At 44.8% G+C, this 22,154-nt stretch overlaps 1 protein-coding gene across 1 annotated transcript; it reads left to right on the forward strand.

Annotated features, from left to right (window-relative positions):
* Window positions 1–3,737: 3,737 nt before the first annotated feature.
* On the forward strand, window positions 3,738–22,085 carry LOC133341271 (sugar phosphate exchanger 3-like). The gene is made up of 15 exons (XM_061549768.1): window positions 3,738–3,862; window positions 6,657–6,747; window positions 7,308–7,422; window positions 9,466–9,558; window positions 10,048–10,131; window positions 10,554–10,699; window positions 11,014–11,110; window positions 13,247–13,331; window positions 14,335–14,552; window positions 15,587–15,728; window positions 17,118–17,219; window positions 17,684–17,731; window positions 18,672–18,823; window positions 19,963–20,028; window positions 20,299–22,085. The coding sequence occupies exons 2-15, from the start codon at window positions 6,677–6,679 to the stop codon at window positions 20,392–20,394; spliced, it is 1,515 nt and encodes a 504-aa protein (XP_061405752.1). The 5' UTR covers window positions 3,738–3,862; window positions 6,657–6,676; the 3' UTR covers window positions 20,395–22,085.
* Window positions 22,086–22,154: the final 69 nt, after the last annotated feature.

Raw genomic sequence — 22,154 nt, forward strand, 5'->3', positions numbered from 1 at the left:
TTTTGAAAGAAAAAAAACTTATACACATACTTTAACTAGTCGACGTTTCGTGCAAAGGTGCTTGATCATCGCATAGTGTTTTTTTTTGTAGTATAACGTTTCTTACAGTCCCGACAGGACATCTGTAAACAATTAACCCGTAAAAACAAAGTTTTTCACTATAAATCCTTTATATGCGTGGCATTGGTTTTATTTTATTATTCATTTCTGTTTTTCTTGAGTAAGAGTTTCATTTTTATCACATTGGTATTTTAAATTAAATATGAAAAAAAAAATGTCCTAAAAAGTGGAAAATTTTGGATTTTTTTTCACGAAAATCAATTGTCACGCACAACGAGTCTGTGTCCAAAATTTCAGCTCGATTGGATCACGGGAAGTGGGTTAAAAAACGACCGAAAGATTTGCACGGTCGTAAGCACGCAAGCAAGCAAGCAAGTGAACTTAATATAAAGGATTTTAAAAAAATTGCTTTATAGCGCATCGGATTTCTGCCACGTGTCCGCCGTTTGATGACGGCGTACACGTGGCACTGATTGATTGTCCAGTACTGTACTGTGTAAGAGCCAGTATGTATCCTGTATCGACGTCCGTGGGTATTTCCCCGAGTAAAATGGTTTAGACGGGGACTCACGTGTTCTCTGGGCAGGGCACGAGTGCAGCGTTTACCTGTCCACACAGGCAAATGTAAACAGACGCGCTCGATCCCTATGCAACATGACTCCTGCACAGAGTACTATGATCCTCAGAGTCACGTGTTAAATATCTTAGATCATTGCCGAATAAAACTTCAGACGCTGTCTTTCCGACAGACCTGTTCTTCACCTGAGGACGGCTGCTTGCGTTGTGGCCGAAACGTCGTGAGAATTGTATTTTATTATGTTTTATTTTTATTGTTTTATTATTTCCCTTCTACGTGACTTTACCGAAAGAACCAAGAAGATGAATCCCTGCAGTCACGAAAGCTTTCAATCTAAATTGTGTTACGTGCATAGTAAAGTAAGGGGCCGTCCATAAATGACGTCACGCGATTTTGGACGATTTTTGACCATCCCCCTCGTCACACGGCGTCACAAAAAGTCAGACCCCCCCCTCAAATATGACGTCACAAAGCTCTGCCCCCCCCCCCCCCCAAAAAAAATACATTCTTCAAACCGCTTTCAACTATTGTCATTGTAGTGCGTATTTAATGTGGCGCTGCACTCTGACGTTGTAGGAGAAAACATTCATTAAAAAGTGTATTTAATTAAGTAGAACGTGTTGTCTATATTTATTTAAAGTTGCGCATTTTGATGTGACGTCACATTTCTTACCCCCCCACCCTCGTCACACATGGTCACAAATGTCTGACCCCCCCCCCCCAGGTGCATGACGTCATTTATGGACGGCCCCTAATTGTATTTTTTCATTTATAATACAGTCAAATAATACGACAAATCGCTAACCTTAAACACCCAGTCGCTCGTAAAAGTTGAAGGCAGTATAGGACTATAGTAATAGAGCAAGTACAGAATCAATTTACCGGAATTGATAGCTTGAAAGCATTTAGCGTGGGGCCCTTGAAAGTGCGGGGCCCGTAGAATATGTAGCTACTTTTGCTACTAGGATAATCCGGCATTGTCGTAGATAAATTCCCTTTCCTAACAGCTATATTATGAGTACTAGATCAGCAAATGTGAATTGTGGTGGCTGTGGGTGTTACTTTGATGTTCATGATTTATTTCGTGAAAATGTTACCTGCACTTCAGTAAAAGAAATTAATTGAAAGAAATGTGGCTTCAAGTGGTCCGTGGAGATGGAGCGCAAGTTAGTGCGTGATAGAATCTAAAAACAAGATGTGCTCAACGCTTGGGACAAACCCAAAAGACCAAACACGGAAAAAACGATTTCACAAATAATGAAATAACCTTCAAAAATTTGAATACAATTACATGAAGAAATACTCTTTGGTTCTTTCGGTAAAGTCACGTAGGTAGGAAAATAAAATAAACCATATATCAAGACGTTTCGATTGCTTGTGTTTTAATAATTTTTCTAACTCCGTGACTTCACCGAAAGAACCAAAGAGTATGGATTCCTGCAGTCACGAAAGCTTCAAATCAAGATTTGAAGAAAATTCACAATACGTTACACAACTCAGGTTAATAATGATTAAATAATAGAACGTAGTAAGAATGGGTATTGGATGTTATCAGGAAGTGGGTTGTACATACCGTGACAACGTTTGTTTAAAGTTCTATTTTCAGTCATTCACAACCACGTCACCGACACTTAATATACCAGCTGTAATCTGCAGAAGACGAGTTGTGAATTAGTTGGAAAAGTTTACCTATGCTGTGAATCTGATAGAAGAAAATATCTGAAAATGTGAGAGGAAATCCTTCTACGTTGGCTTTAAAAGTCCAGGTGATGTGGTTGCGAAGACTAAACGTGTTAATTCGCATCGACACTTTGATAAACGCCTCTATATTATTTTCTATGGAGTTTCACTTTTTTTAAAGATGTTCCATTTTTCCATATGACGCAGAATTGTCATTCTACCGTGTCCTCTGTTGCATTTTGCCAATTATTTACCGACACAAACCCCACTGAGTCTCAAGACTTGCTTCTCGGTAGCCTTCAGGAATGAATGTTTGGTCAGCATCATGAACGAGTGGTTGGTTGGTTTCATGTGGCGAGGAAAATCGGAGACACCCAGAAATATCCCATGGGGATGCGTGTTCGAAACACTCGTGGGAGCGGTGGTGTAGCGGTTAGCGCTCTGTGCGACGAACCCGGCCACCCGAGTTCGCATCCCGCTCACGGCAAACACCGGTGACGATTATGTGAACCGCTCCTGGGCCTCCCCTAGGTCGACTCAGCCTCAATTGAGTGCCTAGTGTGGTGTGTAAACATCGCCACTCGGGAGACAAAGGCGGCCGGGCGTGGTCTGCCTGGCACCTTACCCCCCTCGTGTGCCGTGCCGGCCTTCGTAGTTGCTCGCTAACAGCACCGTGATGACGGTTACAAACTGAGTAATCATTGGAAAGATGTGATTAGCCATGCAAAAAAGATTTAACTACACTTATTTGCCAATCTTATTTGACAGAGAACCATTACAGTTTTACCATGTTTAATGGTGGTACCCCCTGTCACAGGTTGAGTCACAAACCGCACCTCTCCATAACAAAAGCTCAGCCTTTGTTATGCAGTCTATTCTTAGTCTTAAGCCTCACCTTACCATATTAATAAAAAGTATGCGGCCATTGCCCCACCATCTTCTCCAACCATTATATAAACGGAGTGGTAGCTCCTGCAATCTCTCATTTACTTGATACAGCTGTCGTGGCTGTGACGGTACCACCTGAAGACGGAAGCTTGCGTTGCCTCCGAAACGTCGTGATTTTTATTTTATTTTATTTTACTTTTTTATGTGTTTTTTACCCACGTGACTTTACCGAAAAAACCTAAGAATATGAATCATTGCAGTCACGAAAGCTTAAAATCTAGAATTAGTCTGTGAAGGCTACACGGGGGATCTTTGTCTTTGTGACATTCAGCACTGCCATCTCCTGGCCGCACCTTTCAGGCGCATGCCGAAACAACACCTGGGTAGCTCTGGTGGCCACACATCCAGGAATGTCCTAAACCGTGCTTTGCATACGAAGCGTAACTTGCCTTTGAGAAAGCCCCACATGGTGGAGATCGTGCACGTGTTGCCTCTTAAGAAGCAGCGCACGGGCGCAGACGCATGACAGCAGAACTCTGACCGGCAGCACGGGGCTTGCTTCCTTGAGTTCTCGCAAGAAGAAGAAGAAGAAAAAAAACCCAACTTCACATTGGATTTCTGTTTGTCTTCTTGCTGTTATTCGTCAGGGATCTGTAGGTGAGTAATAAAGGGCAGACAATAATTGTTGGGAAATAAGTAGAACACGTCGGCTTGTTTTGAGTCAGTTACATTTTTGCGTGAATAGCTTTTTGTGTCGTTTTAACATGTAGTTCCGTAATTTCAGGCACATTTCAACATTTATACAATTTCATAATCTCATTTAATTTAGTTGAATATGCGTGCCAAATTTTTAAATACTTTTTTAATTAATGTATGACTAGTTTTTTTATTAGCTAGTTCAGTATGTGTGTATATGTTGAGGCAATCGATTGTGATGTGTTGTCCTGGAAATAACTGTTGTGAAAAACGTGTTCACTGTGTAGTCGGTAAATATGCACTTAACAAAACACATTTCCCAAACTTGAAAAATTTCACATTAAACTTTTTTTTATAGTTAACAAAAAAATGTTCTTTATGTATCGACGAAAGCCTCCCTGACTTTCTCAAATCTCTTTTGATGATGGCCTTGCTAATCATTTGTCCGGGTGTTGGTGGTGCACGCCTCGAATCCAGCCGTGCGGAGGGCAGCGAGGGTTGGTGGTTCGCCACACAATTCTCGCGAAACTCCCTCCACGTGGACATCACCGTGCCGTGACACCCTGGCTCGCCAGAAGGCAGGACTATACTGCACACGGGAAATGTTTTTCCCTCACACGTGTAGGTTTTCGCTTGGTGCTCCGGTTTATTTCCATATGTAAGCATTCATTCATTTCGGTAAAGTCACGTAGGTATAAAAATAGTGATTTATTTTATTTTCTACCTGCGTGACTTTACCGAAAGAACCAAGCAGTATGGATTCCTGCGGTCACGAAAGCTTCAAATCAAGATTCATGCATTTGGCTGTAAACATTTTACTACAGAGGGGACCGAGAGATTGGGCAATTGTTGGTACCGGCTAACCGCCTAGCTGGTTTCCTGCGTGTCTGTGGTTCCTCAGCACACCTCCGAGTTGCTTTCTCTACGAAGTGAGCAAATGCTGTGCGTGTTACAAGTTGAAATAATAAAATGACTCTAATATTCGTCAGGGTATAGAATTTTTAACATTATGTTGTCTCGTAGGGCCATCACCTGGTTCGGGCATCTAAAACAATCTCCATGAGCCAAATGGCGTGTTGGGTTGTGAGTGCTATAAGCCTCACTCGGAGTTGTGTTTCGTAAAGCTGTTGAAAATTTTGTTTCTCAAAATGTATAATCGCAGATGAGTCACGGTCATAAATAAATAAAAATGATAATCAATTCCATATCTGAAGTGTGACATTTTGGAATTATTTACATTTTATTGCAAATTCCCATTGTGGAGATTTGATTATTTTTGTTTGCCATATTTAATGTAAATATTTTTTCGTAAGTCACATCAACACTACGGATTGATTATTCATGGCTACGTTTTGCATCCTTTATTTCTATTCAAAAAGTAATGTCGTACTCATGTTTGTTTTGCTTTTCGTACGGTTAGACAAGTTCGGCTCTTCCTCAACTAGTGCCAATACTCGTTGTTTGTATCGCGACCTCCGTAACAATGATCGTAAATATGATTTGTACTGTACAACATCTATACCGCCGCAGGATACCCATCAAATAGAGCAGAACAGCTCATCCGGATGAAATAACTAAAACCTAAAATCTAACAGACCTTTTAATTATTCCCTGCGTAGAGCCAGTCTCCAAAAATGTAATCGTGTCATCATTTGGCGATGTTACAAGTTGCGTTTACGTAAGATAATGCTTGAAGTGATATTGTGTGTGTGAGAGAGAGAGAGCGATGAACACGTGGATTAGTGAATAGACACCCATTAGTGCCATCATTCAAACTGTTAAGAATAGTATGGTAAGTGTTCCTGGGCAGGGCACGTTCCTATATTTGGTCCAATAATTCCCATAGCCAACAAGGCAGGCAATGCCACAGACCTCCACCCTGTCGTAAATTGACAAAGCAGTGTCAATTATTATAATGAGTATTATTATATCACATCAACTTCTGTAATGGATCATTATGGTAAATACATGAATCAATATCTTCGACTCTGTATCTCAAAATAAAGTATAATTAGTCAGCTACTGGGCTCACCCGCCAGACTTGTGTTAAACATCCACACTTGTTGAAAGCATGCAAATCGTGGGCTGCTTTAGCCTCATCAGCTGAATCCAGTGGGTCTACCAAATACTGCGCTGAACTGCTGGACTGTCAGGCACTCTGTTCATGTGTCTTCTATCCAACATAATGAATGATAGAGAGCAGTCTGAACTGTTTGATATAACTACAAACACACACACGAGGTATCGTGAGGAATTCTACTGGATGGAATGCATCGACGTGTATGTTGAACTTATTTCACACCGTACGTAGCCAACCATGCTAATCGAGGCTCGAGAGTGGCACGGCATGTACAATGGACTGTATTTATTCTATTTTATACACAACAAAAGGTCATGCATTTAAGTTACGCGGGCATCTTTACAGGAAACGTGCTTAGCACTTAGTCTGCCCCGCGTCACTGACGCATCAGGTAACCCAATGCCTCCACGTGTCACGGTCTTGTGCCATCGTTCTTCCCACACGCACACCTGTCGAGATAATATCCTTCTGCACTGCTGTATCCTTTAAAGTCAATTCAACACAACTGTACTCCAACAAAGACACGGAGGAATTTGTCGTGTAAGGGGCAACCCCGTTACGCAGGCGTTGCTTGCAGAGGGCCCGGTTCAGAGTTGTGTTGGCAATGTTTTCGTGGCGGAGAGTGCTGTGAATAACAATCTGTCATGCTGCTTCTGTTTCCTTGCTCGAGAGCAGATGCTTGGAGTGGGTCGAGAATGCATGCTGCTCTAACCAGACATGGATACACGCAGCATCACCTGTGCATCTTCCTTCTCACATTTTCCAGGTATAATACTCGGGTTGTATGTATTTACAAGTGCTCCAATAACTTGCTTTGCTTCAAATTGATTTTAAAAAAACACCCTCCGTCGTATGGCGCATGTGGATGTAGAGCAGGAGTCGGAACCTTTTTGACTGGGAGAGCCATAAAAGCCAAATATTTCTAAATATCTTTCATTGAGAGCCATATAGTATTTTTAACGTATAATAAAGTAAATATGTCTTACTTTTAATGCGACTTCTGGTCACGGGACCCGTGACCCGTGAAATTTATCTTCAAAACTAATTTCTGTTTACTTTAAAAAGACACAGTATTATTAAGCAATATCACAAGTATTTTAAAATCAGTTCCAAACTGATTTTATTTTTTTATTTTTTTCAACTCAAAATTGTCCGGGAGCCATATGCCGTCACCGGAAGAGCCATATATGGCTCGCGAGCCATAGGTTCCCGACCGCTGATGTAGAGCAACGACTCTGATTTTACATTGAGGTGATCGAGCCAGAGTATTGCGTCAGGAGTAGCGGTCCACAGGTCGCGTGATCCACTCGCCGACCTGTTTCACAGCTACGCTTTGTTCAACGCAACGCGGAAAACCTTGAGCTGCGTCAAGGTCAGCTTCCTCAGCGAGTGGACGCGAATGCCGATCAACGACTCGACGGAAACACTCAGTCCACCCGAGGTGAGAGAGGCACCAGGATCTCTCCTCCTGCACAAATGTTTTTACTCTCAGCGAGGTCCGTGTGTGACGAAGCTCAAGCCATAGTGGGGGGTTACGAGCGCAATCGAGAAGGTACGAGAAGCTGAACTTAGATCGGAATATGTATTTCTACTGGCATATGTATTTATACTTGAATATTTATGTATACTGGAGGATTCCAATGAGCCATCAAGCTGTTTTTCATCAATGTCCAGTGGACATCTGTGGAACATATGGTTTTGGACGTGTGTTGAGGAAGCACAAAGACGCAATGAGCAGGGCTATGCAGATGCCATCGGTTCTGGGCAGAAGGAGTAGAGGGAGACCGAGGGTGGGAGGGAAGGATGTTGTGGAACGGGATGCGAGGACAGTGGATGTGAAACGAGAAGAGGCACAATAGATATGTAATGACAGTACAGCCAACCTACTACGGTGTGAGTGGACTAGTGGCCACGGGAGGTAATGACAGGGGAGTCAGCCTGCAGTATGAATGAACTGGTGGCTACAGGAGGTAATGACAGGGGAGTCAGCCTGCAGTGTGAGTGGACTAGTGGCCACGGGAGGTAATGACAGGGGAGTCAGCCTGCAGTGTGAGTGGACTGTTGGCTACTGGAGGTAATGACGGGGGAGTCAGCCTGCAGTATGAATGGACTAGTGGCTACGGGAGGTAATGACAGGGGAGTCAGCCTGCAGTGCGAATGGACTAGTGGCTACGGGAGGTAATGACAGGGGAGTCAGCCTGCAGTACGAATGGACTAGTGGCTTCGGGAGGTAATGACAGGGATGTCAGCCTGCAGTATGAATGGACTAGTGGCCACGGGAGGTAATGACAGGGGAGTCAGCCTGCAGTATGAATGAACTGGTGGCTACGGGAGGTAATGACAGGGATGTCAGCCTGCAGTGTGAATGGACTAGTGGCCACGAGAGGTAATGACAGGGGAGTCAGCCTGCAGTACGAATGGACTAGTGGCCACGGGAGGTAATGACAGGGGAGTCATCCTGCAGTATGAATGGACTGGTGGTTACGGGAGGTAATGACAGGGGAGTCAGCCTGCAGTGTGAGTGGACTGGTGGCTACGGGAGGTAATGACAGGGGAGTCAGCCTGCAGTATGAATGGACTAGTGGCTACGGCAGGTAATGACAGGGGAGTCAGCCTGAAGTACGAATGGACTAGTGGCCACGGGAGGTAATGATAAGGGAGTCAGCCTGCAGTACGAGTGGACTGGTGGCTACGGGAGGTAATGACAGGGGAGTCAGCCTGCACTATGAATGGATTGGTGGTTACGGTAGGTAATGACAGGGGAGTCAGCCTGCAGTGTGAGTGGACTGGTGGCTATGGGAGGTAATGACAGGGGTGTCAACCTGCAGTACGAATGGACTAGTGGCCACGGGAGGTAATGACAAGGGAGTCAGTCTGCAGTACGAATGGACTAGTGGCCACGAGAGGTAATGACAGGGGAGTCAGCCTGCAGTATGAATGAACTGGTGGCTACGGGAATGATCGAAAATAGGAGCGTGGCCAGGTGACGGAAGAGGATGGTAGAGTCTGCCGGTAGAGCGAGCATCTAGAACCAGCGAGAAGGTTCGGGAATGGGGGCGTGGCCTCGGACCGTATATAAGGGGATATGCACGGGAGACTCGGAGCTGTTGCAGTGGGGGTCTCCGCCTGTTGGAGTGTGAGCACGTGTCTCCTTAATAAAATAAACCTTCTGAAGACAAGTGCGTCGAAGTCGTCTTTACATATATACCGGCAGTCCTCGACTTACGAATAATTATACTTTCGGCAGGTGTATGTTGAGTGAACTGCAGTTGAAGAACTTTTGGCCAATATTTACTTTGCGCTGCAAATACAAAAATATATTTGCTAAAAATATGAAACAGTTACAAAGTTATGGAACGTAGATGTTGCGTTAATCGCCATGCTGTGCAAAGTAATATCGTAAATATAACAATGATATTGCGTTAACCCTCCCAGTGTGTGAACATGGAAACAAAGTGGCATCGGTCTTTATCGGTCTCTGCAGATTTGGTCAGCACACTCGCTCTTCCCCGATGAAGAAAAGGCGTCACTGTTTCTCGGTGCCCTTGACACCATATTCCTCTTCACATATGCCCTGGTAGGTGACGCAGAGATATGCCCTGATTCACGACATTCAGTGCTCAGAGCCAGCATCACTTCATGGGTCCATTCCCGTGCATTTTGGTCTGCCATCACCTTCACCACGCCGAATTATACTGGCCATGAGTGGCCAAACTTGCTCAGAAACTTTTGTATATATTTTGTTGTCCTTATCCAGCACCTCTGACTACCACGGTTGGCTATGTACGATGCGAAATAAGTTAAACATGCATACATATGTACAAAGGCAAATATCCCCCTTATAGCATTGAACAAACTGTTGGGGCAAGTGTTGTTAGCGAGGCCAGGTTTTTTTTTTCTACCCCAGATGTGGCAACCTGATGCACTGCGGAAGTATGACTTTGCATTTGAATAGTGATCACTCTGAGCAGTGTTAACTCTTCTTACTGTGTGTGCGTGAATAATAACAATGGTGAGCAGAATTGTCGATGTATTGCATACGTATGTGTCGGTGTTTTTCACTCAGGGATCATACATCAGCGGATTTCTGAGCGATAGATTTAACCTGCGATTGGTGCTGTCCGTGGGCATGTGGTTATCCGCTTTGGTGGTAAGAAACCTCTGGCTCTACGTCTCTCACGATTACACTTCTCAACATCTGATTGAGCCGAAGCCAATCTGCAGCTGTGCGGTGACTGCACGTTCATACAAATGCACTACGATGTTGGAAGGACATACAACGAGGGACGTGTATTTGAATCTCTGTGCATAATTCCTGGCTGTTATCGCCTTTGCTACGGAGCTGACGGGTTGAGATTATGACTACTGTACTGCATCTTTACATGAGAAATGAATAATTATTGTTCAATGGAAAGACTCACAATCACCGTAAGAATGTTGGAATATTCCACCACTGACTCAGGGCTATAAACAGGGGATAAAGTCTACCGGATTCTCAATTAAGTAAGAAACGTTCGTTAACTTTTTCGAGTCTTCTACGTGTAAAGTGACCGGTATTCGTGTCCCACGCAGGCATTTGTGTTCGGGAGCGTCACGGAGTGGCTGGGATTCTACAACATGCCCTTCTACGCTTTCCTCTGGGCTCTCAACGGATTCGTTCAGTCCACTGGCTGGCCCTGCACTGTGGCTATCATGGGCAATTGGTTTGGCAACAAGAGGTAGAGACGTCTAGCGCAAGGTCATTGCTACGAAATCACTTAGACGAGGAGGTGCTGAGTGCAGTCTCGAACTCTTGATTCATTACCTCTGTGGCCTCTCTGTCCATGTGCTACGATGAACGGTCATTACCTAAAAACGTCGTCGATTATTTATATATTTTTCCACTTTTAACGCAGCGTTGTTGACAAATGTGTTGAGTTGTTTTAGTTTATCGTGCTTGTGCACCGCTGCCAATACAGCAGCAGCGTCACAAAATAATTTATTCCGCCTTCCGCTACATTTTTCTGACGTTATTGACATTTTATTTTGCCAGCCGTGGGTTCATATTTGGAGTGTGGAGCTCCTGCGGCTGCATTGGAAACATCCTGGGAGCTCTGCTCGTCTCCACGGTCATCGGCTACGGCTATGAGGTATGCGAGCCACGCTCGAGTCAGTGAACACACCTGCACGGTGAGGCTCGTGTGTCACTGTGTCTATCCTCCATTCAGAATCAGAATGTTAGTGGTAGGAACCACCTGGTTCCCACTCGCCCACAGGGGATTATTGTGTCCCTCCGTCCGTCCGTCGTGCATCCAAAAATGAAAATGGGAGGAGTGGGGCTGGGTGGAGAGGAGAGGGTGGGGAGGGGCTGGGTGGGGAGGGTGAGGAGGGGCTGGGTGAGGAGGGTGGGGCTGGGTGGGGAGGGTGGGAAGGGGCTGGGTGGGGAGGGGAGGGTGAGGAGGGGCTGGGTGGGGAGGGTGGGGCTGGGTGGGGCTCGGTGGGGAGGGGCTGGTCACCCCGTGGTGCCCTTATAAAACTCAACGTTTAACCTACTCACGCCGGCTTGTGCCAGCCCTCACAGTCGGCCATATTTGCGGAATACACCACGCCGCCGTTGACCCTGGCCATTGACCGAGCAACCCAACGTTCCTACCAGCTCCCTCCGCAGGAATGTGTTTATTTATACTGCAGGAGGAATCCGATGAGCTATAAAGCTCTTTTTCACAGATGTCCAGTAGGGGCAGGTCAGAACCTTACAACAACAAACAGTGCACAAACATGACAGGAGTGCAAAGTGCAAAAAAGTTAAACAAATCACCCACACACGTACAAATAAAACTAAACTATTCCCATCCTACTCGGCAAAGCCCACTCAGGTATTAACTTATTTTCAACGCATGTTTCTAAATGTCAGCCGGCACATTTATCCATGATTGCCTATGTCAGATGTCCGTATGTCAGTCAAAGTACACGTATCTGTAAATCTGTTCATCTGGCAGGCAGTCGGTAACACGAACTGTCACGAATCTGATCAGTTAAGCCCCTATATTGTAACAGCCTGACAGGCATAGTATTTGTATACGAACTCAGTATGCAATGCTGTGGAGTGTTATGGGTAGAACATATATGCAAACCTCCATTCAATGCACATGTAAATACAAATCAATTTTCGTAAGTCAGCCTATTGACTCTCCAGACCAATGTCATCCTGCGGTAAACAGACTGGACCGGTTTTGAACTTCTGGATCTCATCAGCAGAAGCAGGCTTGTTTAACAAATGCTGCATACCACTGATGCCATTCAAATGCTCTGGCAAACAGACGGAAATAGCTAGTCACTCCTCTGATCGTATTTAAACACATTTCTGCGGAGGGAGCTGGTAGGAACGTTGGGTTGCTCGGTCAATGGCAAGGTTCAACGGCGGCGTGGTGTATTCCGCAAATATGCCCGACTGTGAGGGCGGGCACAAGCCGGCGTGAGTAGGTTAAGCGTTGAGTTTTATAAGGGCACCACGGGGTGACCAGCCCCTCTCCACCCAGCCCCACCCTCCCCACCCAGCCCCTCCCCACCCTCCCCTCCCCTCTCCACCCAGCCCCTCCCCACCCTCCCCTCCCCACCCAGCCCCTCCCCACCCTCCCCTCTCCACCCAGCCCCACCCCTCCCATTTTTGGATGCACGACGATACGGACGGACACAATAATCCCCTGTGGGCTGGTGTAACAAGGAGGTTCCTACCAGTAAGAGTACAGCCTAGAGATTGTATTAGATATACAAGCCCTTGGAGGATGTTTCGCAAATTCCTGTGATAATAATCCTAGGCCATTTTACTTTCTGTGTAGATATTCAGTTACAAAGATCCGGAATGGAACTTTATTCTGATGTATGCCGCGAGGGTAAATGGGATAGTACGAAACTTTAATAAAAACAAGGAAGAAAAATGATGCATATGCATGGTTTCTGTAGTGCTTTCCAGCAAGTGTTTGTGCTCAAAAGTATTTTAAAAAATATAATGAATGCAGACGACCTCCAATAACATATGGATCAGACATGTGAACATTAACATAGCAAATGGAAAGTGTGCAAAGAAACACGGAGTCCTGCAGCCTGGGAATTATACGGAAAGAGAGAAAGAGACACACGGGGATTAGAGAACGCACGTAAGCTAGAGACATACATTTTAATCGAGGTTGTAAAGTGAACAGTTACGAGAGAGATTGCACGCAAAGTAAAAATGAGACCGTTAAAACTAACGAATGATGATACGCGTGTCTCTGATTGCGGAACAGTACACGTTCCTCGTGATGGCGTCCCTCCTGTTTTCTGGAGGAATCGTCGTCTTTTTCGGGATGGCCGTCTCCCCTGCTGAAGTTGGTGAGGGCACTCCCTGCCATCTTACACCGCAGATGACATTATGACATGTCGTTATTAGTATTGCCTAAGGCAGTGTTTTTCACTCATTTTCAGAGGTGGCCCACTTTCCACGATAAGACATCGTCAGTGTGAGGGCCACCACACCATTTGAAACCATCGGGTGGTTTGACAGCAGCACGATGATGATGATGACGGTGGGGGGTGTTTTCACATTTGTCTACTGTCGGGAGCAGCACGTCAAGGGCCGCACTAAAGGCCACCAGGAGCCGCTAGTGGCCTGCGGGCCTTGCAATGAAGAACGCTGCCCTATGGGTATCCCATTCCTGTTGATTGAGGACCTCTCCAACACCGCGTTAGCCATGTGGGTTTGTTGGGCTATAATGAACCCCGATATCACTCGCCACCGATGTTAGCCGTGGTCAGGAATGGAGCTCAAACCGCGGGGTTCATAGTGCAGGAAGCTCAACAGTGTACCACCGCTTCCCCCTTCTGTTTTAAACTAAAGGAAATAATTTGTTATTGACGATATGGTTGGGTGGACTGCTTAAGTCCACGAAAGTACTCAGTCACTGACAGCCAGTTGTGATCGATGTCAGTCGTCAGGCTTCACTAGACAACTGTCGTCTACCCAAGTGGCCATGCAATATTTCTATAAACTGTACAGTAACAACGCAATTCACGCCTCCCCATTTCACGTCGTTTCGCAAATGCGTCGTCACTTTATGAACGTCGCCTCAACCCCACACTCACGTCGCTGACAGCACCGTCGTCCGTCCTTTCTCGTTATCCGTCGTTTCTCAGCCTTCGCCTCCACCACCACCACTGACTACTAACCTGTAAACCGCTTCGGTTGATGTCGTTTAGATGATATTCGTCGTCGCACGTTTCGGGAACGCATCCACCTGACGTAAACCGGGGTATATCGCTGTGTCCATCTTTATCGAACCACGCACTATTTTACACCCGAGCGGACCACAACTCTAATGCCACTTTGCATTTGCAGGCCTGCCTTTGGCGAGCGTAGAAGAAGAGGAAACAAGTTGCAGGGAGGCGTCCGTGACGTGGAGCAAAGCTTCGGAAAGCCTGCCAGTGGTGGACATGGCGAACCAGCGCACGTACGGAACCCCTCCGGACGATGGGCCGAGGGAGGGTTCTTCCATACCCACGGAAAAACCTGCTTTGGGTTTCTTCAAGATCGTCTGCTTGCCTGGCGTGGCAGTGGTGAGGAGCGGTTGTCGGATATCTCGCCAAACCGAGATCGCTTGCCACCCTTGTACTTTTTTTCCACCGCGCAACCGAGCCGTGCCGGGACCGTGCCGGGACTGTGCCGAGCCACCAACTTCTCAATTGACACCAAAGTATTTGTTTTTTGTGTGCAGTACATTAGTGTACACATTTGTGTGTCAAGTTGCTCTGATTGCATTGCTTTAAGAGACGTTTTGATAAATACCTGTACAATGTATTCTCCTATAGCACGGTAATTGTGTTATATAACAAATAATATTTAATATGGGGGGGGGGGGGGGGTAAAGCACAGGCCACGATAACGCGTGAGATGCGTAATGCAGGCTGAACAAAGACTGAGGAGCGTGGGTAGCGTCTATAACACTGGTCAACACACTTTTTCTGGCATAAGGTATCCCAACGGTTTTAAGGTAATTTTGGGGTGCTGATTCCAAATCTGGCATCAGTTTGTGTCTATCACATCAGGTTTTTGAGATATCAAATATTGCATTTTCAATCAAAACAGAAGAAAAATATTAAATAAATGTGGATATCTACATACAATGATATTATAAACACACTATCCTAAAAATACAGCACCATATTTTAACACTAAAGCAGTCACTGACTCGCAACAACTTGCAATCGTAAGTGACAGAGTTTATTTCGGGTAAAATCAATGAAAATGGGGTATGCCGATAGCATAAAAATGAGATGTGATAAAGCAAATCTGAGATCAGATTTGGAATCAGCACCCTGAAATTAGTCTAAAACAGCTGCAAAAGTCCAGCCGTACGACCGCTTATTCCTACTCGCCCGACGTAGATCCGTTCACTCAATCGCGTTACATCCAATTGGCGTCCGCGTTATTAAAAACGTGTTCCGTAATACATTCACCGCGTTATATATCTAATTAGCGTACGTAAAAAACACGCGGCGCTATTGGGGAACATAGCCTGCATTGACTTTCCTTGCGTGGGCATCTCTGCGTAAATGATACCATCGCCGTCCCTGTCTCTGCCGGGGTGCAGTACGCCTTGGCGTACGCGTGCCTCAAGCTGGTGAACTACGCCTTCTTCTTCTGGCTGCCGTACTACCTGGCCTACGAGTTCAGCTGGACCCAGGTGGACGCAAGCCGCATGTCAATATGGTACGACTTTGGAGGCATCATTGGTGAGCACGTCCGGACTTGGTTTAGATCGTTGTGCGTGTTTTATGATGTCACAGCAACATTTTTGTCTTTTGTCAACCCGCACAAGTAGAAGTTCATCTGCACGATAGTACAAGAATAGCCGTACCACTGCTGGATGAAAGTTTTCCCACGTTCCACATGGGGGTTATTTGACCATACTTCAACACCACTTGCTCGGTGCAGGTTGAAGGCGAGCGGCATAAATGTTGGAGCATCGTGCAATGCAACGGTGATTTTTTTCCGCACTGCCCTCTGTCGGCAACGTAGCCCCGCGGCCGGCAGCCTATAGCATCTGTTTTACACACGGTGGTCGCCCATCCAAGCACTGACCAGCCTCAAGCCAGCTTAGCTTCCAAGATATAACAAGATCGGGTGGATTGCTGGTGATTTGGTCACAAGCTTAAAGCATTTCGCCGGCTAATTATCCTTGGGCTTAGTTTTACTGGGGGCAGACTGTAAACTCATGACCGTTCCACAACAGTTGGAGGGCGAATTCAGGGACTCCTTTCATGGCACCTCTCATCCTATCGGTTTATTTTCTTTTCACGCGTCCAAACCCCCCACCTCTGTACACCCAGCAATTTAAATGTGGTCACCATGGTTAGTCGATCAGCAGGTCGCGGTGTGGTGGGCTAAATTGTGGGCACTCCCACCCCTACCAAGATGTCAGGCCAACGTGGAAGAGTAGGCCAATATACCCCTAAGAGCCCCTTCTGCCATGTGGTGGAAGACCGCGAATTTTACAACCGTCAGGACCACTCTTCCTTCCGATATTAGGAAGCCACTTGAGCTATGCACTTTTGAATCTCAATTGTGAACAACTTTCTTTAGAACTGATTTTTGTATTTAGTTGGTTGCCTTCTCTCACACCTCCAATTATCACGGTTGGCTACGTATGGTGCGAAAGAAGTTCGACGTACATACATAAAGGTCATTTACAGGAAGATGCAATTTTGAATTTTAAAAAGCAGATGACCTGGGCTGTGTATTTTGGCCTGCACAACTTGAGTTTGAAGCCTTTTCAATGATAACAAAAGGGTCCGGTGTGAAGAATTTGGCACCGCTCGAAATTCAAGTTTGTTTCTCTCTGGACATCTGTGAAAAATAGCTTTGTAGCTCATCGGGTTCCTGCAGTATAAATGGTTCTGATTCTTATTCTCGAGGTCACGGCATCCTCCTGGCTTCAGTTGTTTACTGTTGAACTGCGCTTCCGACTCAGCTTTCCACTCTCATTGAAAATGTATATGTATCGAGCGCATTCACTCCTTCCCCCCGCACCTCCGATTAGCACGGTTGGCTACGTACGGTGCGAAAGAAGTTCAATGCACAGACATACATACATCTCTAACTAGCAGATTATTATGTTCCAGGTGGCGCCATGGCTGGGTTGATATCCGACCGCCTGGGAAAGCGGGCGCCCGTCATTGCCCTGATGCTGCTGCTGGCGGTTGCCACTCTGGCCTGCTACCTCAGTGAGTACGGTGGTAGAAATTTAAATTTAAAGCTTTCGTGACTGCAGGGATTCATCTTATTGGTTCTTTCGGTAAAGTCACGTAGAAGGGAAATAATAAAATAATAAAAATAAAAATTTATAAAATACAATTCTCACGACGTTTCGGCCACAACGCAAGCAGCCGTCCTCAGGTGAAGAACAGGTCTGTCGGAAAGACAGCGAGGACGGCTGCTTGCGTTGTGGCCGAAACGTCGTGAGAATTGTATATTATTATGTTTTATTTTTATTATTTTATTATTTCCCTTCTACGTGACTTTACGGTGGTAGAATTACGTTTGGCGAGCGAAACAAAGTCAAGATGCGAGTTGCTTTAGAAAAGCAGACGCTGTAGCAATGAGAATGCTGCTGGTGTGTTGTGAGTTTATTTTTTTTTTATCGCGAATTGCTTTCAGAAATAATTCATATTTTTTTTTCTCTTTCCAGATCCTTTCAGCAACAGAGTTTGGAATGGATTCTTATTGGTTGTTACAGGTCAGATATTTGCTCAGTCATTGATTTTTTTACTTCTGTTATGAAGCATATTCACCTTCAAGTGTACTGGGCAGAGTTGCTTTAGTTTTTTTTTTTGAAGTTAATGTATTTATAGGTAATATTTCCAGCTTACTTGAATGTCAAGATCTTCATGGAATTGCTTCTCTGGTTCAATGGTTATATCTCTATCATGCATTACGGTTCCGTTTAAGTTTCTATGTAACGACGATTACCATTCTTAAACTTTATCTATTTGCATTTCATTACATCTTCGTTTAACTTCGTGTTCTCTCATTTTGTTTTGGTGACCCTGGTGACCCAGGTCACTCTTGAAAATGAGACTCATCCTGCTATCTATAAAATCCCAATTGGTTAAACAAAATGAACGTGAAACTTCTTTCTTCATTCTTTTCCAAAACTTTGTTAGGCATATTCTTGGGTCTTTCGGTAAAATATGAATTCCTGCAGTCACGAAAACTTTAAGTCAAGATTTGTTAGGCATTGTCATCATTTTTCATAGCTTTAATTTCCATCGGAATTATTTCTGTGGTGTCACGTAAAGAAAAAAAAACAGACAACAGGTATAAAGATAAATTGCTGGATAAAGGCCTCCCCAGGCAGTATTAGTCACGGGGGTTGTTTTGAGGATACATCACGACTCTGGTCAGTGTGTGCTCGTGAAGAGTTGAGGAGGCAGTCACACGATCCGCCCGGACATCACTCGCCACTCATTTTAGCCATGGCCAGGAATCAAACTAAGGCGATCGGCTTCATTTCGCTATGCGCTTACCCACTTAATGCTTGCTTTCCGCCCAAAATATATCACAGTTTATTGATGTAATTATAAAGTGTGGACCAAGAGGTAATAAGTATAAGAACCACTGATATGCCCCCAATGAATAACGTGTGCTCGTGTCCACGGTGCCGTGTGTGGGCGCAGGGTTTTTCGTGAGTGGGACAGCTAACCTCATCAGCTCAGCTGTGCCGGCTGACCTGGGCCAACAGGGCACAATTCAGGGCAACCGGGAGGCGTTGGGCACCGTGACTGGCATCGTGGATGGAACGGGCAGCCTGGGGGCTTCCGTAGGACAGGTAACTCCAATACTCATCCCCCCCCCTACCTCCATCCTTCACCGTGCTTCACCACGCTGGTCAGTGCAGGTTGGTGAAAGGAACACATTTTGTCTGCTATAAATGTGCACACTTTGTTGAGCTATAATTATTTGTGGCCAGGTCGCTTCCGAAAAACAAGTTAATACATCAGTGGGTTTTGCCTGGTAGGATGGGGATGGTTTAGGTGTATTTGTACGTGTTTGGGTGATTTGTTTACCTGTCTTGTACTTTTCACTCCTATCGTTTTTTGTATTGTTTGTTGTAATAATGTTCTTACCTGCCCCCACTGGACATCTGTGAAGAAAGCTTTATAGCTCATCGGATTCCTCCAGTATATTGTGATTCTGGTATATGGGTGCCAGTATCCGGTATAGCTACAAAGCACCCACGCCTCTTCAACCTCAGCAAGGCAGGGCTACCTTTAATATCTTCTTTAGCTTTTCACGCCGAACATAATTACATTAAGCCTATGTAAGTAAGCATAGCCTGCGGTATGAGAGTATGGTGTCGGTACAATAATACATCTCTCTAATATAGTTTTTATAAAATGTGCGTAGCAGCACGAGCAGATGGTTAAACAAAATCTTGCAATCCCCTGTTATCCGTGCACCCTCCTTGCTGTGCGCATGCTCCTATTTACCACGTGCTACATTCATACTATTTTCCAGTCAATTGTGGGGATAACAGGAAATCACCCAGACAGTTTGACAAATTCCTAGGGAATCGCACACAACTATTAGGGTGTGAAATACATGATGAGTAATGCATTACACATTGCTGATTATGTTTCCCATATTCTGGTGTGGTGGTGGTGATATTTATCTAAAATCTGCGAAATATGTTATATAATTAACACCGCATGTAACTTTGAGCAGATGTCTAGTTTAGCTTCAGCATGGGGTAGCCAATGTGACTTTCACGATAGTTGAGAGACTGTCTGCTGACCCAATTTATGAATCATTATCTTGAGGGTATATGTATGCATCATGAAACGTAGTGTGCACTGTTTTTTTAACATAAGTATTTACAATAACCACATGCGTATGCGTTTCACAGGTACTGTTGTGTTTATTTTAACCAAGTTATTTTACTTCCCACACTGATTTTTCTCGCTGCAGTTTATCGTGGCAGTCATATACAGCCGTTTTGGCTGGGAATGGGTTTTCGTATTCTTCATTGTTATGGTAAGTAAAGTTACGAAGAGTTTATAACTGTGTGTGCTGAGTTTGGTAAGCCATTCAAATTACATCTGAGCTCACTAAAAGCTTGTATTGTGATCGGTGATATGAGTGATGGATTGCACTTTACCGCAGAAAATACTAAACTGCATAAATGTCTGTTGACACGATTAGATGTATGGTACCCAAGCCCTCTCATCAAAATACATCACGGATAAATAAGTATAATTAATGCTCACTGTGTGATTTATTGTGTACTATATGTTGCATTTGCAGATATTCCTCACCTTGATCATTCTGCTCCCTCTGGTCGTTCGAGAAATCAAAAATATATTTGTCAATCAACAAGTGGGGTGCCTGTCAACCACATGAATTGCAACATGAATTATGCCATATGGACAGACTTTCCTGGCGCGTAGTGAAGCTATTACATTACAGTTACAAGAAACTTGCCAATGCTTGGAATGAAGAGCCAGATGAGATAAGAATCATTTTAAATAATAGTGGCAAAATATAGAAGGCAACTGGCATTCAAGAGGATTGATGGCAGCCAGAAGTGGTATTTTTACTCAGTGATCTTGAGTACACATATATACGGAGGGTAAAAAATATACCGTAATTATTACATTTGGTATGTGCACCATTCCAATGGTGCAAGGCTATCACCGGGGCGCAATGTTTCACAGACACGATGTGCAGCGGTTTGACAGTATGCGGCGATGGTTGCAATGTGCAATCCCAATCGAGCTATCTGTCGTTGCTTTTCAAATCTGGGCGATTCCAGCGGCGCACGGTGAGCTTACTCTTCTCGACTGACGTCAGTGGGATTTGAAGCGTCCGCTTGTCGAAGCAGGCAGACGGCACACGCATTTCACGCTAAATACACACGTGCGCAGGGAGGCCGAGCAGAGCCGGATTAAGCTAGTGCGGGACATGTAGCATATGTTATAAAGGGGCCCTAAATGAATAAAAACGCACAAATATTAAAAGACAATTTTTTTTACTTGCCTAATAAAGTAATTGTATTTTTTCATTTGCTATACAGCCAGATAATATGATAAATCGCTAACCTTAAACACCCAGTCGTTCATAAAAGTCGAAGGCGGTATAGTACTATAGTAATAGAGCAAGTGCAAGAATTACTGAACCGGAATTGATAGTTTGAAAGCATTTAGAGCGGAGTCCTTGAAAGTGCGGGGCCAGTAGCATTTGTTACTTTTGCTACGAGGATCACCCGGCACTGAGGCCAAGCGGTGAACTTGCTACCACTGGGCCACGAGGAAGACAACGAGAGCATTGGCGCTTCTCACGTGACGTTAAGGACGAAGATGAAGATCGGACGGGATGGAGGGAATTTGGGGACGAATATCTGCCAGAGGACAAGAGAGAGAAGACATGTTAAAGATGTGTGTGTGTGTATGGTGGGTTTAAAATAGCGAAGTAATGTTGCTTGTGATAAAATGCTGGGTGCGTCGACACAGCAGTTGAGTAGTATTGAACATTGTTGATTAAAATGTTTCGGTGCAATAAAACAAACTCAGGAATTGTGTGTAAAAACAGTGTAACAGTATATAATGTGAACACGAGCAGGTACATAAACGTGAGTTTCAAGCTCGAACACTTAATTGCAAGCAGGTATGAAGGGAAGTGGCTAAGTGTGAATACGTATATTTCGTAAATGATATGCAAGTCCTTTGTACTAAAATGAGTGAATAGTTATTGCTTACGTCTCAAATCTTACGCGAATATGTTAAGATAACCGAATGTATATAAAATATGGTACTATGCATGAATGTCCTCAGGTTAATATTTATGTAAGCAAAGTCAAGGTGTGTGATGCTGTATTTTTAACTTGCACTGCCAAAGGTGGACAATTCTCGCTCTCTCTCTTTCCCGCTTCAGATCCCACGACGCATCATATATTCACCGTGACCAATTCCACCATGAAACGACTCTCTCCTTATACAAGGAGACAACAATCACCATCATAGCTCAACCTGGCCTATAAATAACATCCCCTGCAAAAATCATCACAGATACCAAGGGGCTGTCCATAAATGACGTCAGGCACCTGGGGTGTGGGGTGGGGTCAGACATTTGTGACGTTGTGTGACGAGGGGGGGGGGGGTCAA

The sequence above is a fragment of the Lethenteron reissneri genome, chromosome 11 (assembly GCF_015708825.2).
Source record: "Lethenteron reissneri isolate LAM-NWPU_2019-01 chromosome 11, ASM1570882v1, whole genome shotgun sequence".
Taxonomy (NCBI): Eukaryota; Metazoa; Chordata; class Hyperoartia; order Petromyzontiformes; family Petromyzontidae; genus Lethenteron; species Lethenteron reissneri.

Excerpts from the sequence above, each read along its gene's own strand:
- LOC133341271 (XM_061549768.1), top strand. The coding sequence starts at position 6,677 with ATGCATGCTGCTCTAACCAGACATGGATACACGCAGCATCACCTGTGC. Across the intron at positions 10,132-10,553 it reads TGTGGTTATCCGCTTTGGTG|GCATTTGTGTTCGGGAGCGT; the intron begins GTAAGAAACCTC and ends TGTCCCACGCAG. Across the intron at positions 15,729-17,117 it reads CGACTTTGGAGGCATCATTG|GTGGCGCCATGGCTGGGTTG; the intron begins GTGAGCACGTCC and ends ATTATGTTCCAG.